Genomic DNA, 21,713 nt, shown 5'->3' with positions numbered 1-21,713 from the left:
TCTCTATATAATTAGGGTAATTTGCTTACTTCATATTTCCAGTTGTTTAAACTGGGTCCCCTATAAGACAGATCTCTGTCGAGCCCCAACTCTGACCTCACAGGAGTCTGTCTGAAGCGTCACAAGTCTAAATTACATACACCACACATCTAAATTGCATGCATCATGGCTACATTTTTTTATTTGTACTGTGTACAAATAAATTGCTATCGGGATAATTTATTTTGCCGTCAGTCACTCTTTGGTCAATTTGGAATAGCCCAGTAGAGGGGATGGTAACAGCAGTTATTTATTATGATAGAGAATGTGATTAATAAAGACAAGACTACAGGATAGAATACAGATTATTCATTTAGATAAATTATATTCCCCAGATCGTCATACGAACACCTCTCCATATATGATGATGTTGATTTGAACACCATCGTTAGCCTCTGTTGATGCACTACTGGAAGAAGGTCTCCTAAGAGGTTTCCACTTGTTTTGACAGCATCTCTTCTCCAGGTCACACCAGCAAAACTTATTTAATCTTCCCATGTTCCATATGCTCATCTTCTTGGTTTTTCCATCACTGGCGGTCCAATCTGTGGCTTCTTTCGTCCAGCTGTGGTCGGTCCTTCTTGCAGTGTGCCCGGCCCAATGCCATTTTAAGATCGATAGTGTCACCATTTTGTGTGTTTTCCAAACAAATGATGCAGGTCATTTTATGGTCAACACAACCTACATAATTTTATTTTTACAAGAAAAGCATTAAGTATATCAGCAAACAACAGTTTCCTTTGGTTTACAACTTCACAATGTATTGGGAATGTAAATGACCGCTGTATACAGAAATGTAACACTGTGTTCATTATGTAACAGATGTAATGCTTTACTAACCAAATGGTAATTCTTGGCCATCTTACAATTCTTAATTGTGTAAACATTTCTACACAAATCTGAAGGTGTGACTTCATGATAAATCACTTGTAAAATATATTACATTTTTATTAAATGATCTATAATCCTATATAATTGTACTGAATTATATTTGCTTAGAAAAAACAATTTACAAGAACTCATACATGACACCACAATACAAAAGTGTTACCTGCATTTTTTGTTTTACAAAACGTGTGGAAACAATTAAGCTTGTGTAGCAGTTCATAAACTATTTACCATCATGCTATAATGTACAAGATGGAGAGCGCAGGTGTGTTCCAGTCAGACTGCAGACATTGAGCTCGAGCCAAAGCCAACATTACCCGTCTCCTTTGTGGCGTTAAATGGGCTGCGCTTATTTAGCCGGGAATGAACTGTTCTAAACATCATGCAAAACCAGGGAGGAGTTTGTGACCCACATGTCACAAGAGCCAATAACATCAGAAATAAACTCCACCAATGAATTCATAAAAAAGACAAATACTTCCCGGGCTATAATTAAAGGGGCCCATTAAGCCTGTTTAAAGGTCTAATGAGTATCTTTATTGGGCTGGTAAAATTAATCATCTTATTCTTGACTAATGAAGACAATACCCCCTTTACAAAGTGTCTGGTTTTGTGATAAATGGTAAAAAACTTGTGACTTCTAACCTACTCCTCCCATATACACATCTAGTCCACTTAGGAGCTGGAGACCCCCGCCAAAATCCATTTAAGGATCTCCATGGTGTGTGTTTCTCTAAAGGAGTGTGGAAACCTGAGCCAGACACAATACACTGTGAGAATATGGCCTGGGGTCTCCAGGTATTATCCTCCTAAGATGAGATGGATCTCAAAAGCTGGTAAAGGTATGGGTACAGGTTTAGGTCTTTGGAGTAAACTCACCTTTCTCTGGCATTGACTTACCTTACATACCGAACTCTACCCAACTCTGTGCCCAACTATCTGCACATCTCATGAAAGAAAGTCAAAAAGCCAATCACACCCTCTAGCTCTTAGCCTTCCCTGCCTTTTTGGGTCACTGCAGGAGGTGTCCCAGCCGTGTTCGGTGGGATTCACAGACTGTAGCATACGTGGCAGGATAACTGACCCTGGAGCACCGCTATACAGCACTTTACTGATAAATAAACATCAATGGAAAAGCAATACAAAATACAAAAGCAGGGCCCTTTTACTATACTGCCCCTCATTAAAAAGAAACTGTACAATGTTCCCTCAAAGCTCCGTTCCTTCTTCTCGTGTCCGTGGGTCACTCTTTCTTTCGCAGATGGATGTACATCACTCCACTGGCCAGCAGCAGAGGGACACAAACCCAGGCCAGGATGAAGCAATAGCCAAAATGTCCACTGATGGGTGCCTTCTCGTCCTGCAGTATGCCTCCGTGGTGTACGGAATAGATCAGGGCTGCGGTGAAGACCGTGACACCTGACAGAGAGAGAGAGAGATCATTGATTGAGATTAAGGGGTTCATATCGATAGGTGATATTTGCTGTAATGCATATTAAAAGCACTTCTATAATGACACACAGTTAAGCATATGAAAAACTTCCTTAACTCTTCCGACATTCACAGCAGTTATTTATTTTACATAACAATGGCAGAGGGGCTTCAAAATACAGAGGAGAATCTGATGGATAGAGAAGTTGAGACAGGGGCTTCAGCTTTCCAAAATATATTGATATAGGTCTCGCTCTCTAATGGTTACTCGTTGCGTGGCTCACCAAGTTTCAATTGGCCGAGAAAAATTATAATCATACAGTAGTGTGTGAAAATGTAGGAGTGCAGCTGATACGAGTCACATTTTTCAAAACAGTACTTTGCTCATCCAGAAGGTGGCAGCATAATACACGCTATACCACAAAAGCCCCACACAGAGACGAGCAAAAATCTCTAGCTAGTCACTACTGCTCTCCCTTGAGAAAAGAAATTGATCGATTTGTAACCAAACAGACGCGAATCTGATGGAGACGAACACATTAACACGACCGTCTGAAACTAATGAGCAAATCAGAACAACATGTTGCAACTGAAAATAATGAGAAAGATGGAGGAGAAGGGACGAGAGGGTTTCAGGCTGACCCAAGGGAGCGTGGGAGGAAAAAGAGAAAGGTACAAGCTATACAAAATGGACACAAAGTTTCAAGACAAGCAGACAGAGGAATTCTTATTTGTACTCCATGGTGACAAGCCACTGTTTAATTTGTGACAAAACCTGCCCTGGTTCAAACGTAGTAATTTGGAACAACATTTCCAAATTGAATGGAGGAGCTTAGGGGAGAATTTGAATCTAGATTCCAGGATGTGATGGAGAACAAAGATTTTAATTGATAACCCCTTTCATTCAGCGGTGTCCTCTCTGACCCTGGCCACCACACAGCTCTGCCCTGCTGACCGTGCTGCACTGGAAACAGTTGAGCTGCAAGCAAATGACCCCCTGAGGGCTGAACTCAGAACAGGGGTTGGCCACTTCTGGAGGATTGTCTCCGAGTCACACTTTCCTACTGTGGTACAGTCTGTGCCAAAGGTAATGTCCATTTTTGTCAGCACATGTAAATCGACATTTTCTATAATGAACAGAGGAATGAAAAGAGGAACCCAAGAAACTGACCAGTTGTTGCAGTCCTTGAAAGGCAGTCCAGATGTGCACTGGTTTACAAATGTAAGACAAGCAAATGCATGCACACTTCTGCTCATCTCAGCTCTAAGGTAAGACTATTATTATAAGACTGCTATAGGCTGCGACTGACCATTCACTATATTAAAGTGTAGGAGGACTGTATGGGCAATACATTGTGTGGTAGGGCAAGACAAATGCACAGACAGATTTGCTAAATGTGGGTTATGGTGATTTCGGTAAGAGCGGCTCTCCTATTGACGGTCCTGCCAATGTAAAATAAAAGCTACATTAAAGGAGCAAGTAGAGCAGAGATGGACATGCATGAATAATGAAGACCATGCAGACAGATCCATACTGGAGAGCAGAGTCCAGGAGCTAGACCATCATCGTGTACTATACCTGCAAACACCTGGCAAAACCCGGTGATGTAGAAGAGACCTCCTTTAGAAAGTGTGAAGAGCTGCCCCAGGAAGATCAGGAAGGACAGGGAGGAGAAGACGACCGAGAGGACCATCAGTGCCTGGACAGCCTGGAGCCACTCTGGGAGAGGAAGAGCAGCATATCAGTGGATACACTATAGTCAAGCTTTAGATGCATATCTCATGTTGTATTATTGTTGTTTGTTTTCCAGTACTTTAACAAAATCTGTCTTTAGATGTATTTAAATGTATTCATTAAAGGGCTCAGACCCCCCAAAATAATGACGATGCCATTTGATAGAAATGTATACCGTTCTCTTTTGCAGTGGCACATATCCAGCTCCCTGTGCTGTTGTCAAACAGACAGTTGAACCACAGGTCAGAGTTCTCCACGTCTCTCCACACCCACCAGGACTGAGGGAGAGACAGAGAGAGAGAGAGAGGGGAGGAGGGGGAAGAGAGCGCGATTAACATGCCTTTGCCAGCCAATATTGAGACAGCAGATCAACCAGAGACAACAAAAGTACAAAATTCATAAAGCCTTTATATCAGGGATTCCCAAACCAGTCCTGGAGGACCCCCTGCCCCCACTGATAATTGTTCCAGCCCCACCTCTTAATTACTTAATTTAACTGTATATTGCATTGTTAATTCAATTAAGCAATTAAGAGTTCAGTTGGCATAAAAACAAGCAGGGCAGGGAATCCCCCAGTTCTATATGTATACAACACTCTAGAGGCTTTATATTTAGTTTCGGTCTAGGTCCAAGTCTCCGTCCCACCTTCTCCATTGTTGCTATGAAGAGCATGGTCAGGCTGACGAGGTGCAGCAGAGTCACAGAGATCAGAAGAAACGCCATCAGGACAACAGGTCTTTCCCAGTCAGAGCCAATGAGACCTGCAGGGGAAGAGAGGCAGGGCCACACTATTTATTCTTAAAGGATCCACCATTTGATATCATTTCCACCCTGTCCAACCCATCAACAACTCAGCCTCCCCCGACAGATGCTTTCTGTGATGTAACGCAGCACTGCTAGCTGTTCTCACCAGGCCCGGAAAGAATGCTAACTGAACCAGAAAAGGGTCTCTAGACACATAATGAGCAGCATTCATGAAAACTTTCAAATTTAGATTTCCAAGACTCGTCATTTCCCCTCGCGAAACACAGTCGTTTTGGACAATAACGGTATTGATCAGTATCCGAGAGACGCAACAAACGGGCAGTACATTTGTCTGTGTTTCGGGGTTTTGCAAGGAAGTAGGCTTGTCTGTATTTTTATGTTCTATTGAAGAAATGTAATACATGGGCAAAAAAAAAAGCAAAGAGGTAAATACATATATTTTCCAGTGACCTTTTTCAAAATGTAGACTTCAATAAACACCATCTGCTATTGCCAGAGTTCTGTCTGGGCTGCATTATGAGTAATCTGAGTTCTCTCTCTCAATTACTTCCGTGCTTTCCTGTTGTGTGCTATTAAAGGCACAGGATAATACCCACCAGCTTGTAAAAGGGCATTTGTAATGTAGTGGGACCCCACCACTAAAGTTTACGATACTGGACTATGCTGGTCAGGGATCTCTCAGCCATAACTGCACACCCATTCTGGGCAGACCAGGACTCCTGGGAGTTCCCGAGCACAATCAGCAAGATTGTATATATACACACAAAGGAAAACCACCAAGCACATGTGGTCTGTGCTGGACAAACCCTGCAAAAGCCTCCAAGAACACCAGCTTCCTGTGACTCCCCAAGACAGACTCTGCGCCAGCAGTGAGCTCTTGTACACAGTACTTCCTCACACTACTCACTGTACTTCTGCTTTGAAAGGGTTGTGTACGACTCCAAAGTTAACACGTTGGATCAGGCACGGGTGTCAGGATAATACATACATAATCAACAACTTTATTTTCCCTTTCTCCAATCCTGTATCTTCTGAAACATTCACCTCTCCACTATATAAGCGTTTTGTGATCAGCAGACAAATTCATTAAATCTTGCTCTAAGTGGAAACAATGTGATGCAGGCTCATTTGGAAGGTTAGATATTTATTTTTCTGACTCAGTAAAATCTGTGTGTGAATCTGATTTTGTTTTGCTTGATTGCATTTAAATATATTTCAGTTTAAAAAACGGTGTGAATATATATATATATATATATATATATATATATATATATATATATATATACACAGCTCTGGAAAAAATTAAGAGACCATTTAACATTGTTTTCTGAACTTGGAGTGGTCTCAATTTTTTCCAAGAGCTGTATAATTTTATCTTTCAAACTATTGATTGAAATGCATCAAATACATTTAACATATTACATTTAAATCATTTATTTTCCCAGGTCTGTCTGAAGTAGAAAGAGTTGGACAATTCTTAGGTTTATTCTGTAGCCTTTTGGAAAAGTAGATTCAGAATATTTCTCACCAGTTAATCCAAATAGATTCTGCATTAAAATGATAGCATGATAGTTGATCATGAGGTCTTGAATAAATGTACTCTTGTGACTTGAGGCCCAAATAAAATGACAACATTCACCCAACTATAACTTCTAACTCTTACTTGAGGAGCAGGTAGTCTGTGCCAAACAAAAAGCACCCAGCAAACACCAGGTTAGTACTTAGCAGTTTTAATGTAACTGTCTGGTTCTAATGAATGCTAATTTAAATTATGCTTAATAACCTGCAAATTGATGATGACAGCCAGTCTTAGTCACTGTAAATTACGATAGACATACAAATATACCTTCAGGACCAAAAGTGCTTGGATGTCTTTTTACCATAAAGCGTTTTGTGTCACCACATTGAAAAGCATGCAACCCTAACCTTTAATAGGGCTTTTTAGCATCAGAAAACATTGGGTGCCTCTACAAAGCTTTTGAAACTACACATTAAGTAAAGTTATTCAAGATGTGTTTATCCTTCGGGCCCCTACACACCCTGTGAGAGAGTGAGAGAGACAGGATTTACTTATTTTAAAGTGCTTGTCTGCTCTCAGCTTGTCCATCAAATAAGATCTCAGAATGTCTACACATGATTCATAGAGCAAGAGAAACTTGAATCACATTCGAGACACCAGTTTTCAATTACAGAATGTTGTCCTTTGAATTAGGAAAATGTGGTTAAGAAAATCTTGCAGTGTTTCATCACAATCTGGGGCAGCCGTGGTGAACAACCGAGCGCTATACACCCGTGGAAAAATAAAAAAGCGAGCTTAGGAGTGAACTGAACTCCTTCATACTTCCCCACTCACAGTCAAGCTTTACTGCAGAAACACTTACGCCTCCAGAGAGGGATGAAAACAGCACACCACGCAGGGTTCCTGTTTCCACATTCCTCAGCCATAACGAAGTGCCCCTAAAAGAACAGTAAAATACACAAACTCCGCCAAAAAACACACTTGTAGACTGCCAAATTAACAACAGCAAAAGATAAGGTCCTAGAGCTGAAGAAACTTACACGCACACTAAGAAATACTAGTTATATTATTTACCAATCGGCTATTCCCAGCTGCCTTAAAGAACATCAGTCTGACTGAGAAATAATACAAACATCCACTTAATAAAGAAGATATGCAAACCCCACTTGAGTGGCACTGGAGGAAAGCCAGTGGACAACTTATCTTGTAGCAGGACCATTCGGTGGCTCGTAACCATCAACAAACAAACACTTAAAGTAACAGGAGTACCAGCGCCAGCTCATCAGCATTGGAAACAAGTACAAGACATGGTAGGGACACAAAAGACACTTCCAGGACAGCCAACTCACAGGGTAGCCAAACAACATCAGAGCAAGACCTGCACACAAGACTTAACCATTTGCCAGTTCACAGTGTGCTGAAAAGTAGAATAGCATCACAGTGGTGTAAACTGGAAGAGGAACAGGTCCGTAAAGAGTTAGAAAACAGACTATTGTGATGAGGAAACAATCCCACTCACCTTAAAAAATGACCGCCAATTCCACAGATGGCAACTGCCAGACAGTGATTGAAAGTCAGATGCGTAGTGAAGGAGTTCTCTCCTCTCTGCCCTCGTCCACCCCTCCGCCTCCTCCTCCCTTCCTCTATTTTCTCCGTCTCTAATTTCAGAGTCGAAGGCAATATGGGGGGAGGAAATATGTGCCCAGTATGTTTTTAGGAGAATTTTTCAAACGCCCATTTCCTTTACTTAAATGCTCTTTGTGCCTCCCTTCTGGCTTCCTTGGGTCCAGACTTACTACTCTGAGATGAGTCAACCCAGACCCACCCAGTCTACCACATAAAAAGTGTATAAACATTATTATTGTTACAGAAAAATCCTGTTCACTTTCCTTAAATACATCTTAGCTCCAACATCTGTTGTACAGCTGTATTCCTGCAGCATATGTCCCAGATTGGGAGTCTGAAGAAAGAGATAGACAGAAATAAATAAAATGTACCAAGTAAAAGAAGTGATCTGCCGGTTTTGATGCTGTTCTCCCACATCTAATCAACCTTAACATCCCGCCACTGCCAAGCAAAAGTTGGCAGCTTGAACCCACAACTTTTTTTTTTTGGCATACTTTTCTACATATTTTCAGAGCTTTTAATTTGAAAACACTACCATGGATTTAATCCAAAATCCAAAACTATTTCACAACATTAAACCAAACTTTCTTTACTGAATTCAATTTGTACTAAGAAAGGCCAGTCGCAGTGCAAACGTACTGCACATAACATCATCATCTTGTGCAGAATCCCAAAATAAGATCCTATGTATTAACAGAAAATACACGCGTCAGGACAGATGTGACGGACAACCACCATCTCCTTTCGTTTGACTTTTTCACAAAATAAAGGAGTTGTGCTGGCTGACCCAGGATATTTTGCCAAGACATTTGTGGTTATTAAGTTTGAATCACAAATCACCTGGACAGTCACAGAATGGGTATGTTTCTATGTCTATAAATATGCTCAGGAGGTTTTAAAAGCATGTGTAGTTTTATTGTATACAACACGCAGGGCAAACCTGACATTTAAAAGGATATTTAACAACTGAAGCACGTTTTTAGTGAAAAAAGTAAATATTCTAAACAGAGCATTAAGCACAATTGGTAAACATAGGACCTGCTTTCTTAACTAACTGTAAGTGTTGGCAGCTTTAGTACGTCTCATTTTAATAAATTATACGCCTCATTTACACAATCTGCACCCCGTTTTTGCAGAAACGCACAGAATTAAATATGAATCAATTGCTTAACCTCAAAGACAAATTATTATGAAACTGTTCTTTAACCCACGCAAACTTAATTGCTCTTGTTTAGTAGGTGTCGCCTGACACTTCGACTCGTTTACGACTCTTAAACTTGCAGTCCTTGTACATGTAGCCCTGCCATGCCATCTGCTTCAGCCTCACCTCTCCAAGTTAGAGAAATATGAATGCAAGCACGTAGTCTTGTTTCCATAATTAGATGAAAGAGAGCTGGAACATTTAAGAGAGTTAATTAAGTTAATTGGCAGGGGCAAACTATTTGGGATTTGTTTGTCCTAGAGGGTGTGTATCAAAATTATGAAATTAAAATGCAGCTTCCCATTTCCACATAAACATCTATTTCCTTGAGAAAGGAAAGAAATATGAAAGACCTCAAGGCTTTAGGACTTGATTATATAGATTTAATATTCAGAACAATATTTATTAATAATAAAGCTATTGCAAATCTATAATAGACAAACAATATTGAAAGAAAAAATATATTTTATCATGCTATCGGCCAATACTTCTACTTTATGAACCACCCTCATAAAGCCACATTTAAATGGGTATTTATCCCACTATTTTGACACCAGTGTAGTGTTGTGGGCTTTATGCTACTGGGATTCACCAACAAATAACACAACAAATAATTAGGAGGGAATCGAAGGTAAACACTAGATTTATTAACAGAGCACAACAGCTTCCTAACGGAGGAAGACTATTCCCAACACACTCTCACTTCTTCTTCCTGGCAGAAACCGGGACACCCCTATATACGCCCTTGCGCCCCCTGACTGGCTCCCCCAATCATGGCGTCCCCCCAGAAGTGGAACCTGGCTCAGTGATAATTACATCAAACAAACACATTTGTTCTTCAGATACTTATTGCACTTGACGCTGGGGGCAGATGGGCTGTAACACACCAGACACTACACTTCCACCCTGCAGAGGGGTGTCTGTCTTAATAACTCAATAATAATAGCATCTTTTAAATGATTAACAACACAGTTGTGTGAACCGGATATTTTAGTGATTATTATTAACATTCACCTTCACAGTTAAAAGTGTACTACAGCTCAAAGAAGAATGTGTGTCCCTTGTCCAACTTGTTGAGCATTGTCAGACTCACTACACTAATAAAAATCTGTGTAATGTGTATATGCCAGTTAATTAAATTAATCATTATTAATAACCGGCAACAGTGAAAATATGTCCTTGACACTCCACTAACAGCTACTCCTGACAAAGTACCGGAAGTTGTTTTACCCTGCAGGTCAGTCAAAATGGCCACGTGAAAGGGGCATAAAATCTTCTATTGTTGTCACACAAAAGGGAACTGTGTGATTTGCTGGACTATGACATTATTATTATTGGCATATTCAACAGCAAGCCACGACGCATTGTCAGATGCGTTTCATTCTGTATAATTAGCGCTCTGTGGCCACCCTGCGAAGGGCACTATACCAATAAACATGGATTGATTGAATTTGGAGTAAAAGTCGTCAGTGTCTTTTCTGATGTTATAAGACACACACAGTGACCCATTTGTCAGAGTTTCATAACATAGTCTGTGGTCATGGATTGTGGTTTCATTTCAGAGAAACAGCAGGCATCTGGGGAGACCACTCCAACCTGCACCAGGAAGAAGAAACGCTGCGTCGACTGGAGTGCTGCCTGGCCAGAGCTGAATTACAATGATAATACAAATATCCTGGCTGTACACCTTGCAGACAAATAGGACAGGAGAGTGGAGAGGGGATGGGTGGGGGGGAGGACCAAAGCGTATTCAATTCTCAGGTCAAATTCAGAGAGGACTGCTAAGGGCACGGTGAACTGACCTGATGTTGGACACAAGAGGGCAGCAGAAGCGCTTTTCAACAGTGAAGTCTCATACTGTGCTGTGAATGCGGTTCCCAGGAATAAGCAGCTGTCATCTCTCATGGCCGAGTCCATTGACCTAGGAAACAAGGACACGGGGAACATTCAGTCACTTGTAACTGTTTCAGTACAAAAACGTGCTATTCTAACATCAAGTAGAAACCAGCAAGTATAACACTCACAGATAAAACTGAAAGAATTCGCAATTCACAGCACACTGTACACAGCACCCCGAGAACCGCAGTGCAGAAATCAGCTTCTGAGATAATCTCACCGCTTGAACCCAGTCTTTCATTTCCATCCCAAAGTGGAAAGCCTACACCCCCACCCCTTGAGGTGCTGCTCACTATAAGGATTTTGGCATCAGGCACGTTTCACCAGGAAACTGGACATTTGTGTGGCATCAGTGAAGCAACAGTTCATAAAGTCTGCAGGGCCATCTGTGAACTGAAAGATGATTTAATCTAACTACAAGGTGCAATTCTGTGAATATGGGAACTTCCCAGCAGTTATTAGCTGCGTTGATGGATGCCATATTCCCGTCAAGGGTCTCTCAACACCAGATGCTAATGGGAGCAAGAATCACGGGAACTGGAGCGAGCAAGACAAGAGCAAGCTCGTCTGTGCCGTTCCTTGTAAAAGTGCTCTTAATACGTTTATAAGTACACTTTATTACCGGCTTCTTGCATTGTTGTCATGATATCAACACAGGGGAATAAGGACCCAAGTGCGGGACAAAAACAAAACCCGGGGAAAGGCTAGGGTGGAAATCCAGCAAACAAAGTCAGAAGGAGAATCCAGGGAATCATGGCAGAAAAAACAAGCAAGAGGTCGAGAGATCAGGCAAACAACACAGAGCAGCTAATCCAAAAATCAGCAAAGAAATGAGTGAGTCCGAAAAGACAGCCACACTAAGGAGGCAAACGAGGCTTTGCAGGGAAAGCAGCGAGAAGAGGGCTATATAAACAGGAGGCTGATGAGCTGGGGATGAGGAGCAGGTGTGATGATGACTAATTGTAATGGAGATGTTAATTCAATGATTACGTGAATGGAGACAGAGCTGAGGAAAGATCCTGATAAAGTGTGGCAGGGGCGACCTATGGTTGTGACAGGGGACGTTACAGTTATGTTTAATTTTACACACCTCGTTTTTCTTTTTGGTTGTGTAGCCCCTGAGGCCTGCATGCCCAGGTGAATAATAGGGGAAACACTGAAAGAATATGATATCATCTTTAACAATAACATGAACTGACCTCCCTAGTTTCTGTCACCTGATGCGAGTAAGGTTGCACATGTAATGATTCATAATGATTATTATTTATTTGCAGACACCCTAATCCAGGGCTACTTACAGGATATAAGAACAATACAAAAGTGCACTAATACAGCATAAAATTACAAATTTAAACTGCAGAAGTGCATAGGTAAATATACAGTTAATATAAAATACATCTAAGTCCGACATCTTAGTGTTAATAGCTAACAAGTGCAGAAAAGATACGCTGTCACAGGTAAGTCGCTACCACATCCTTGTTCTCAGTGTTTGAGACTGACTAATTGAAATGCTATTCAGCCTACTACTATTATAGAAATGTAACTTTTTTTATTTAACAAACAAAACTGTTTTCAAACATATCTTTTCACGTCATAATTGTAGTTTTATTATTTTACTGTTATAAATAAATGTATAAAACAACAATTAATATTTGTATCTCCTCTTCTATCGGTTGCGTTATAGACACTGTACTTCTGTCCCTTACCAATATGGCCGCCAGCTTGCAAACCGCCACTCACAGAGCTTGTATAGACGATACCAATCCAGTGATTCTATATATCCATGGCTTCGCCAGCAAAATAATTCACGGATCGTTATTTCCAGAACAGAGTCTTAAAAACATAATACATTTCAAACTTTTATAGGTAAAACGTTTAATTTTAGCTGCTGTAAACGATCTTTGCGTGGACTCCTTGACATTTTGTATTAAAATGTATACATAATAGCAGTATTTGGTGACCTATTTATTGGCATACTCGGCTGCGTTGTTTGTCCAATGTATTGTACATTCGTTTTCACGGTGTTTTCGGTACCAGTGGGGTGGAAAGCCTCCACAGCTATTGGGAAACAGCGCTGCAATGGCGGAACTGCTGTGCGCGCAGTCGCGACGCCGCCCGGACTGCATTGGTGTCGCACAGCGGCCCGCAGGGTCGGCGCACACGGAAGCGGGTTTGTTTGGAAAGGTAGGCCGGGCAGCGTCTGGACGGGTAGGGGCTTCATCGCGCATCTCCCGGCTCGTTCCTGTCCTCCAGTCCAGCTGCGTTGACTCCTTCATGGTCATAAGACAGAGCGCCGCGACAATCCGAGTATTTATTCGCAGGCATTTTAGCTTTTCACGCCAGAATGAACGTGGACACCCCGCAGCCAGTCACGGCTGGAGGCGCCTCTTGCAACTCGTCCACTTCGAGCAGCAACAGCGTCGGCCACACCAACAGCGCCGTGAACAGCCTCTCCGCGGCGGCGCCCAGCAGCGGTGAGCGCCGCAGCACCCGCACGCCTTCTTGTCGCGCAGATCTGCGAGGCTGCGCCAATGGGAGCGCCGGGAGTGTGCACATCTGCGCAGACCTGCGGACATCTGCGCCGCAAGAACGCGACCGCCGAGAACTTCGCGCCGATGTCGTGAGAAGTTTCTTCAGGATGGTTCATGTTGAAACATCGGCCTGGTGAGTTTTTAATGTCGTCTTCTTTTGTACCGGGTTGTAGTTCCGACATCCGCTGCCTCGGCGCCCTCCGCCTCGGAGACCTCGGTGTCTAACGGGGTGTACCTGCCCGCGGGCATCGCCAACGGGGACGTGAAGCCCATCCTCTCCACCACGCCGCTGGCAGACTTCCTCATGCAGCTGGAGGACTACACTCCCACGGTAATAACGCCATCCCTGCCCACATCCCTGCAAGGCGGTGGTTCTCAACCCTGGTCCTGGAGGAGCCCCTACCCTGCTGGTTTTTGTTCCAACACAGCTCTCAATTACTTAATTGACCCCTTAATTGAGCTGCTAATTTGCTTCCATTTGACTTTTCAGATTGTGTTATTGATACAAATGTGGTTCCTTAGTAATATCAGTTCCTCATAAAATGTTATACTTAAAAGCTCTGTTTGGAATAATTCAAATGAAAATGTTCAATTAAGTAATTAAGTCATTGAGCAGGGTAGGGTGTCCTCCGGGACCAGGATTGGGAAGCCCTGTGTGGTGTATTCGTGTTGCCCAGACTGATGCCCGTCTCTCCGGCTCGCAGATCCCAGACGCAGTGACGGGCTACTATCTCAACCGCGCCGGCTTCGAAGCATCCGATCCACGAATGTAAGTGTTTATGGATCTGGTGAGACCCAGCCGTGTCTGATCATACAGGCCATTAACGGTTTGTATACATAAAATAATACTTACAATAAATATTTTAGATCATCAGAATACATGGTCTGTTGTTACCTGGATTGTGTTGCTGGTTAGACATGATTTTGAGGGAAACAACAACACAATCTATTGCTCCCACTGAAGAAGTTGTGAACCCCTCCTATGCACGCTGACTTTATTTGACTGTAGATCATTCTGTGCGGTCAATGTGGATGGACCTCTGACATGCCCTCTCAGTATTCAGGTTTCCCTGCAGCCTGACCTTTGACCTGAGTGAGCTACAGTGATTAACTCTTGCTGCTGCTGCTGTCGAATCCCCCAGAATCCGTCTGATTTCCCTGGCGGCTCAGAAGTTCATCTCTGACATCGCCAACGACGCCCTGCAGCACTGCAAGATGAAGGGCACGGCGTCGGTCAGCTCCAGGAACAAGACCAAGGTAAGCACGATGCAGATTAGTGGGAACAGATACCGAGAGAGTGTGCATTAAGCTACTCAGTTTCCGACTTAATTACAGTTCTGTTCTGCGGGTAATTCCCAGCTGCGGATTAGCGTAGTTCCAGTTGCAGCAAATAAATGAGTTGGACATCAGCTGTCCGCAGGTTTAGTGTCCACAGGGGAGCAAGACCAGTTCCCCAGCCAGGTGCGTTTCCACACAAACACATTCCAGCGTGTGTTTTTTCAAAGGCTGTATGTGATGAAGCACTTTTGTGTCAGCAAAGAATAAAACATTTAATCAAGGTTTCTAGTTTTATGAAAATATTTGGTGTAATGAGCTACAGTACAAAACTTAGCAAATTGAGGACCAAAAACATTGGTCAAAATGGTTTAATAGAAGTATGCAACAAAAAATAAATAAAAAGAAAGAAAATGTTGTATAGCGCATACAAAAGGGACGGAGATTAAACAAAATACAGACAATATTTGAGCTGCAAAGAGATCTTAAAGGGATCAGGAAAGCAAAGAGGGAAACAGAAACAGCTCTTGGAGCTAAAATTAATGCAAAGAGCTTTTTTCAATAGTACAACAGCAAGCGGTCAATAAAGGAGGAAGTGAAACGGATAAAGTGCAAACATGGAAATATCTTGGAAAATGAACAAGATGTGACAAATGTTCTAAATGAGTATTTCACAGATCAGTCCAGTCAAACCCTAAGAGAGATCAGGATAAATGAGGAGGAGGTACTAAAGGGACTAGCAGAATTAAAAACAATCAAATCACCTGGGCCAGATGGGATATTTCCAACAGTACTTAAAGAAATGAGGGAAAATATTTATAGGCCGCTAACTCAAATATTCCAAATGACACTTAGAACAGGGGATGTGCCAACTGACTGGAAGACAGCAAATGTCAAACCAATCCACAAGAAAGGGGACAAAACTGAGCCAGGAAATTACAGACCAATCAGTCTCACCTGCATCACCTGTAAAATGTTGGAAAAAATGATTAGACAGAAAATAGAGGAGCATCTTAATGAAAACCATATTCTTGGAGATAGTCAACATGGGTTTAGACGAGGCAGATCATGTCTTATTGATTTATTAGAGGTCTTTGAACATGCAACTGCAGCTGTAGATCATGTGAAAGCATATGATATGATATACTTAGATTTTCAGAAAGATTTTGATAAGGTTCCACACCAAAGACTGATCCTCAAATTGGAAGCTGTAGGCATTCAGGGTAATGTAGATGGATTATGAACTGGTTGATGTCTAGGAAACAGAGGGTGTCGATTAGAGGAGTTACTTCTAACTGGAGTGAGGTTGTTAGTGGAGTTCCACAGGGATCAGTACTAGGGCCTGTGCTGTTTATAATCTATATTAATGATCTGGACTCTGGGATAGTTAGCAAACTTGTCAAATTTGCAGATGATACTAAAATAGGTGGCTCAGCAGATACAATCTCGGCAGCACAGGCTATTCAAAGGGACTTAGATAATATTCAGTTGTGGGCGACACCTGGCAGATGAAATTCAATGTGGACGGTGCAAGGTAATACATGCAGGTAACAATAATGTCCACTATAATGACACTATGGGAGGAACAGAACTAGATGAAGTACCACATGAGAAAGACCTAGGAGTCTATGTGGACTCCTCACTTTCTCCATCCAAACAATGTGGGGAAGCAATAAAAAAGACAAACACAATGCTGGGGTATATTGTCAAAAGTGTAGAATTGAGAACAAGGGCAGTGATGTTCAGACTGTACAATGCACTAGTTAGAGATCATCTGGAAACGATGGGGCGAATGGCCTCCTCTTGATTGGACACTTTATATTGTCTTACTTCTCAAGTTATGCTTTCAAGTGGCAATTCTGCTGTGATGATAAAAAATATATATTTGCATGAGATCTCACATGCATACCTCTCTTATTCTTGTTATTAATTTATTTTAATTCCTTCCTGCTGATTCAGTTGTAAAAGGTCATTGCCTCAGTAACGCACCGCCCCTGTGCGTGCTTGTGCTTCTCCCTAGGATAAGAAGTACACCCTGACGATGGAGGACCTGGCCCCAGCGCTCTCCGAGTACGGGATCAACGTGAAGAAGCCGCACTACTTCACATGAGGGCCGCTCTCGAGCGCAGACGCACTGCAGGACCACTGTGCGGCGACGGGGCTCGTCCCGGCAGCCTCTGCGCCGTGTCGGGGCGTCTCCGGGGCTCCCTTCTGCTCTCCAGCCTCCCACGTCGCGGAGTTAGACACCTGGAATCTCTGCTTTTCTTTTTTCTGTTCCCCCCCCCCCCTGTGTTTTACATTTTAGTTTTGCCTAGAACTTATTTTTGTCATGTACCTAATTTCAGAAGCAGCCTACGTCGTATATATGTTTGTGGTATTTTTATTGACATGAATAGATACAAAAAAGTATTGAAAAATAAACAAATGGTTGTCATGCCCCGTCCCCCTTCTGTCTGTTGATGTTCAGCTCTGACATTGTCACATTTCGGGTTGTGACGCACGTCCCAGTGTGTGTTAGGTTTTCTGCATAGTCAGCATCTTGGAAAGGAAATGTCCAAAACCCTTTTTATATTTATGTTAAGCAGCTAAATCAATACAAATTTAGTGCGGAGGGGCTGTCTGTGCTGAGAGTTGGCATGGAAAGCCGCTGAAATGACCCCAGTGGGAATGGAGGACTCGTGGGTCCGTCCCAGGTGTCTGTGCTGTAAAGCCCAGCGAGGGTGGATGGCTCGCCCAAATCCTGCCATTGAAGGTGATCCCGGGAGCTGTGTTCCCCCTGTGTTAGTCATCTTTTCATGATGATCTTTTCATGAGAGAGCTGATTTTAGCAATGAAAGTGCGCCGAAAAGAGATGAGTAATGGCCGTCAAGGTAAGGGCTGATTCATCAGTTGTATGTAATTTGTGGAGTTTAAAAACTGGATTATATATCTCGGGTCACATTGATAATTAAAAGTAGTTGTATAACTCGACAAATTATAGTTTTAAGACATTCTTAACTGTGCGCAATAAGCATTAATGGTAATTGAGGTCATGAACTAGTGCTTAATGTTCACGCTACACGTGTACCAGTTGTAAAATTCAAGCACTGTGCTTTCTAGAAACCCTGACAGAAAAATAATTAATTTTGTGCAAACATTGGGTAGAACAGGCTTCATGATTTGTAAATGCTGTGAATATTTGCAATGGATAAAGTCACCATCATTTTATTAGAGTAACAAGAAGCAGACAAGCCATTCCCAGTATCTACCCCGCATGCAAACATCATATTTGGAATAAGAAACTGACTATTTGGAAGAATGAAGACCCACACATCGAAATATTAAATTCCACTGGGAAGAAATTACACTAAAATACAAATTTGTTGCGGAATATCAAGACTCACGAAGCATGTAAACAGAACATTATGCCAACTTCTTGTATTCCGACTAATTAAAATCCTAAATACTTGTGACATGTACGATCATTTCTGCAAAGGTAAGCAGCTGTTTCGCCAAATTGAACGAATCCGATAGGGTGTACAAAACTGGTAACGTCAGAAACGAGGAAAGTGTTTTTGTCCATCCTCGGCCGCCGTAGTCAAATGTGCCTTTCTGGCTGCCGTAGTTGTGAAGTACGTTCATTTGAAATCCGCAGCACTGCGGTGGAGTGGACGAAGTTACATCTTTAAACATTTACGAACAAAGCCTCGAAGAAGAGAGACGCGATGAACGTGCAGCCGACCAACCCCAACAACCCGATCGTGTTCTTTGACGTCACTATCGGAGGACAGGTGAGTGACGTGACAGTGAACATCCCGGACCCACGCGTGTCGCTGCGGTGGCGGATCCGTGTATATGTATTGTTATAACTAAGTGGGACTCATTGGCAAAACCGTGCATTGTCTTATGAGCCATGGCAAGATTGATAGGAACATCTTATTGTGAAAAGCACATGCTGTTGATGCAGGTCTGTCCGCAACTACCTCCCTTGCGCCACCAGACAGGAACAAATACATTGAATTAACAGCCACGGTCTGTGTGTTCATTTATCGGAACAAAGAATCCCAGATACTTCCAAAGAAGTCACTTTTGAGTTTGTTTTTCCCGGCATGCAATGGCCAGCCCCGCTGCAGTGCCGTCCTTTCGCTGAATGTTTATTAATGTAGAAAAGGAAGCGTGTGTCAGTGTCCCACAGTGTGCCCACAGGGGGCGCCACACCCCTGTATGTGTGGTACTGTAATTAGTGTGATACAGGTGATAATTAGACGCTTGTGAAACAATGTGTGTGATCAATCTTCTGTAAGATCTGGAGGCTTGCAACTATCTATACCAGGGGTTCCCAAAGCGCGGCCCTCGAGGATGTTTGGTGCGGCCCCCGAAAGCCAACCTTCAACCCCTCCTTTTCTGAACCTTTACTATATTTTTACACTTCATGAATATTTTCTGTTACAAATTGCCAATGTTATTTGATGGAAAATAATGAAACTACAATTAAAGTTCATAAATGTTCCCTTACAGAAATGTATAGGAAATAAAAAGGTATGATTTGGGAAATATTTTTCTACTGCGGCCCCCCATCCCATGCAACCTCGGGCAATTGGCCCTCCATCACCAGACATTGGGAACCCCTGATCTATACCCTCAAACAGTGCATCTTGTTCACTCTAATACGCATTTCCTTTATGTTGCTCTAAACGTGTAGCACGTGTAGTTACTGCAAACCCAGTGTGTGCTGTCAATTCCAGGCGGATGACAGTTGTGGGGTTTGGGTAGAAAACGGGTTTGTGTTTGACCTGCACAAGAGCAGCCTCACCCTGCCAGGCACAGCTCGAAGATGCTTTCCTGTAACGGCACACTTTTACATTACATTATTTGTCATTTAGCAGACACTCTTACATTTGTACCCATTTATACAGCTGGGCATTTTAATGGAGAATCTAAGTGAAGTACCTGCTCAATGGTACAACAGCACTGCCCACCTGGGATTTGTTCCCACAACAAAGTCCAGAGCCCTAACCACTGCTCCACAGTGCTGCTATACTACACTTGCACAGTCTTGGTGCCGTTGACAATGCTAGTGAGCTAATTGTCTTGAGGAACACCTGTTGTTGTGACATCCTCAGATGGATTCAGATCCAGTCTGAGTTGGTTCCTATGCCTCTATCTTGGGTTTGAGACTCGAGGTGTCCTTGAATCCTCAGCCTTTGTGAAAGCTAAGCCCTCCCTGTAGATCTCATCAGTGGAAACGCTCTGTGGCTCTTCGTTAAGGAAAAGGAGAGAGGGAGATAACCTCTCGTCTAATTATATAAACAATTATGTTTTCCTCGTTAGTGTAGAAAGTTACTTCTGTTGTTCTCTCATCCGTCCGTTCTGCTTCTCTTCAGCCTCACTCAGACTTTACTCCTCCATTCCCCCGCTCCGCACCTGACACCCAACGCTTTCTGCAAATATTTGTGTAACAGCAGAAACAACTGGCTTTGTACACATAACTATGCAGTGTTTACATTCAGAAAGGTGTATATCTTTTTCCTCATCAATAACATTAGTATTATGCCATTTAGTAGCCCAGTGTGCTGCCTACTGTGCATATATTTGAATATATAATTTTCAAAGAGTTCTTGTTAACCCCTTGCACTCATTTTGATGCAATATTTAATCCTGCATTGACGCCGGTTTCTCGAATACTTTAATATTCAGTGTTCACAGATGCCCGGACTCCAGCAATGAAAGACAAAGTAAGCCACAAGATTCCTAATGAATTGATTCTATTAATAATAATAATAATAATAATGTTTATCCTATTTATTTCTAATATAATATTGATTGAAATAAGCACATCTCAGCCCAAAACAGGCTAGTTGCCGTATTCCATTAATACAAACTGTATGTATTGCTCTGGACTCATGACTGGAAGGTTGTGGGTTCAAATCCCGGGTGGGCAGTGCTGTTGTACCCTTGAGCAGGTACTTCACTTAGATTGCTCCAGTGAAATACACAGCTGTATAAATGGGTACAAATGTAAGTCGCCCTGGATAAGACCGTCAGCTAAATGACAAAAATAATAATAATAATAATAATTGTGCTGCCTAATGTCTGCATTAGAGACGTGAGCTTTACTTCTCCTAACAAAGGAGTACAAAATCAGGTTTGGTTTTCAGAATATACACTTTCATTGTTTGCAGCTTTTGAGCTCCACTTCCACCTGCACTCTCAGTCCGTGACATTGAGCTGGACTCCACTGTGTGGCTGTGAGGAGCGCAGGGAGAGTAGTTAATTGCACTTCAAGTACTTCACAATATTTATTTTAGCTTGCTTTCCGTTTTTTTATTAGTTGTTAGACCTTGCTGCACACCTACCTGCTGACTAAGACCTTTAGCAGGTGACAGAGGTCTACGGTTGACTTGGAGGCTCATAGATTTCTATTTACACTTTGCACGAGCTGTTTAGCTTCACCAGAGTGTTGTACCTGTGCAGATAAGGCTGCTTTTTTTAAATAATGTATTTGTTTCCAAGTTAAAAAGTAAACAGTAGCTGAGGTTGTCTTGGTTTCTCTCAGAAATGTCTATTTGCCAGGAGCTGTGCACACACAGAAACGGCCGTTGGGACCACATTGGGACGCTGGGAGTTCATCAACGCATCTGGGGCGAAGACTCTTAATCGGTCGAACATATGACCTAGCCTATCGCATGTGATTCTGAAACTGGAGGCCAGACATATCTTAGATTGCACCCTGTGTTTGTTCACTAGGGAGTATTGGCCATGTGTGTGTGTTGGGGGGGTGATCATTCTTTGGTGTGTGTCCCATATGCATTTTGTATGAATCGTGGA

The 21,713-nt window shown here is 42.4% G+C and overlaps 3 protein-coding genes across 6 annotated transcripts in view; 2 read left to right on the top strand and 1 right to left on the bottom strand.

Annotated features, from left to right (window-relative positions):
• Window positions 1-702: 702 nt before the first annotated feature.
• LOC136713575 (epithelial membrane protein 3) lies at window positions 703-13,128 on the bottom strand. 3 transcript variants are annotated; one of them, XM_066690700.1, is made up of 6 exons: window positions 12,807-13,128; window positions 11,007-11,125; window positions 4,739-4,854; window positions 4,269-4,371; window positions 3,938-4,078; window positions 703-2,346 (listed from the first exon to the last, which is right to left on the bottom strand). In XM_066690700.1, exons 2-6 carry the CDS (start codon window positions 11,119-11,121, stop codon window positions 2,171-2,173), a joined length of 651 nt encoding a protein of 216 aa, XP_066546797.1. In that variant the 5' UTR covers window positions 11,122-11,125; window positions 12,807-13,128; the 3' UTR covers window positions 703-2,170. The 3 variants fall into 3 exon arrangements, with proteins under 3 accessions (XP_066546797.1, XP_066546799.1, XP_066546798.1); XM_066690702.1 differs by lacking the exons at window positions 11,007-11,125; window positions 12,807-13,128 and adding an exon at window positions 7,897-8,048; XM_066690701.1 differs by lacking the exons at window positions 11,007-11,125; window positions 12,807-13,128 and adding an exon at window positions 7,240-7,446.
• Window positions 13,129-13,289: 161 nt separating this feature from the next.
• Window positions 13,290-17,342, top strand: taf10 (TAF10 RNA polymerase II, TATA box binding protein (TBP)-associated factor). The gene is made up of 5 exons (XM_066690703.1): window positions 13,290-13,574; window positions 13,805-13,962; window positions 14,336-14,400; window positions 14,774-14,888; window positions 16,927-17,342. Exons 1-5 carry the CDS (start codon window positions 13,445-13,447, stop codon window positions 17,014-17,016), a joined length of 558 nt encoding a protein of 185 aa, XP_066546800.1. The 5' UTR covers window positions 13,290-13,444; the 3' UTR covers window positions 17,017-17,342.
• Window positions 17,343-18,487: 1,145 nt separating this feature from the next.
• The window catches only part of ppih (peptidylprolyl isomerase H (cyclophilin H)), a 32,727-nt gene continuing 29,501 nt past the window's right edge, over window positions 18,488-21,713 (top strand). For both annotated transcript variants that reach the window (XM_066691189.1, XM_066691188.1), the window contains exon 1: window positions 18,488-18,676. In XM_066691189.1, the coding sequence (XP_066547286.1) occupies window positions 18,611-18,676 (66 nt within the window). In that variant the 5' untranslated portion in view covers window positions 18,488-18,610. The remainder of the gene's footprint in view (window positions 18,677-21,713) is intronic.

This window comes from Amia ocellicauda, chromosome 18 (assembly GCF_036373705.1).
Source record: "Amia ocellicauda isolate fAmiCal2 chromosome 18, fAmiCal2.hap1, whole genome shotgun sequence".
NCBI lineage: Eukaryota > Metazoa > Chordata > Actinopteri > Amiiformes > Amiidae > Amia > Amia ocellicauda.
The sequence above is the reverse complement of the archived record's forward strand: the minus strand, read 5'-3'. Positions and strand labels throughout refer to the sequence as shown.

Excerpts from the sequence above, each read along its gene's own strand:
- taf10 (XM_066690703.1), top strand. The coding sequence starts at position 13,445 with ATGAACGTGGACACCCCGCAGCCAGTCACGGCTGGAGGCGCCTCTTGC. Across the intron at positions 13,575-13,804 it reads CGCGGCGGCGCCCAGCAGCG|TTCCGACATCCGCTGCCTCG; the intron begins GTGAGCGCCGCA and ends ACCGGGTTGTAG. Across the intron at positions 14,401-14,773 it reads GAAGCATCCGATCCACGAAT|AATCCGTCTGATTTCCCTGG; the intron begins GTAAGTGTTTAT and ends CGAATCCCCCAG.
- LOC136713575 (XM_066690700.1), bottom strand. The coding sequence starts at position 11,121 with ATGGACTCGGCCATGAGAGATGACAGCTGCTTATTCCTGGGAACCGCA. Across the intron at positions 4,372-4,738 it reads TCATAGCAACAATGGAGAAG|TCCTGGTGGGTGTGGAGAGA; the intron begins GTGGGACGGAGA and ends TCTCTCCCTCAG. Across the intron at positions 2,347-3,937 it reads GTTTTGCCAGGTGTTTGCAG|GTGTCACGGTCTTCACCGCA; the intron begins GTATAGTACACG and ends TCTCTCTGTCAG.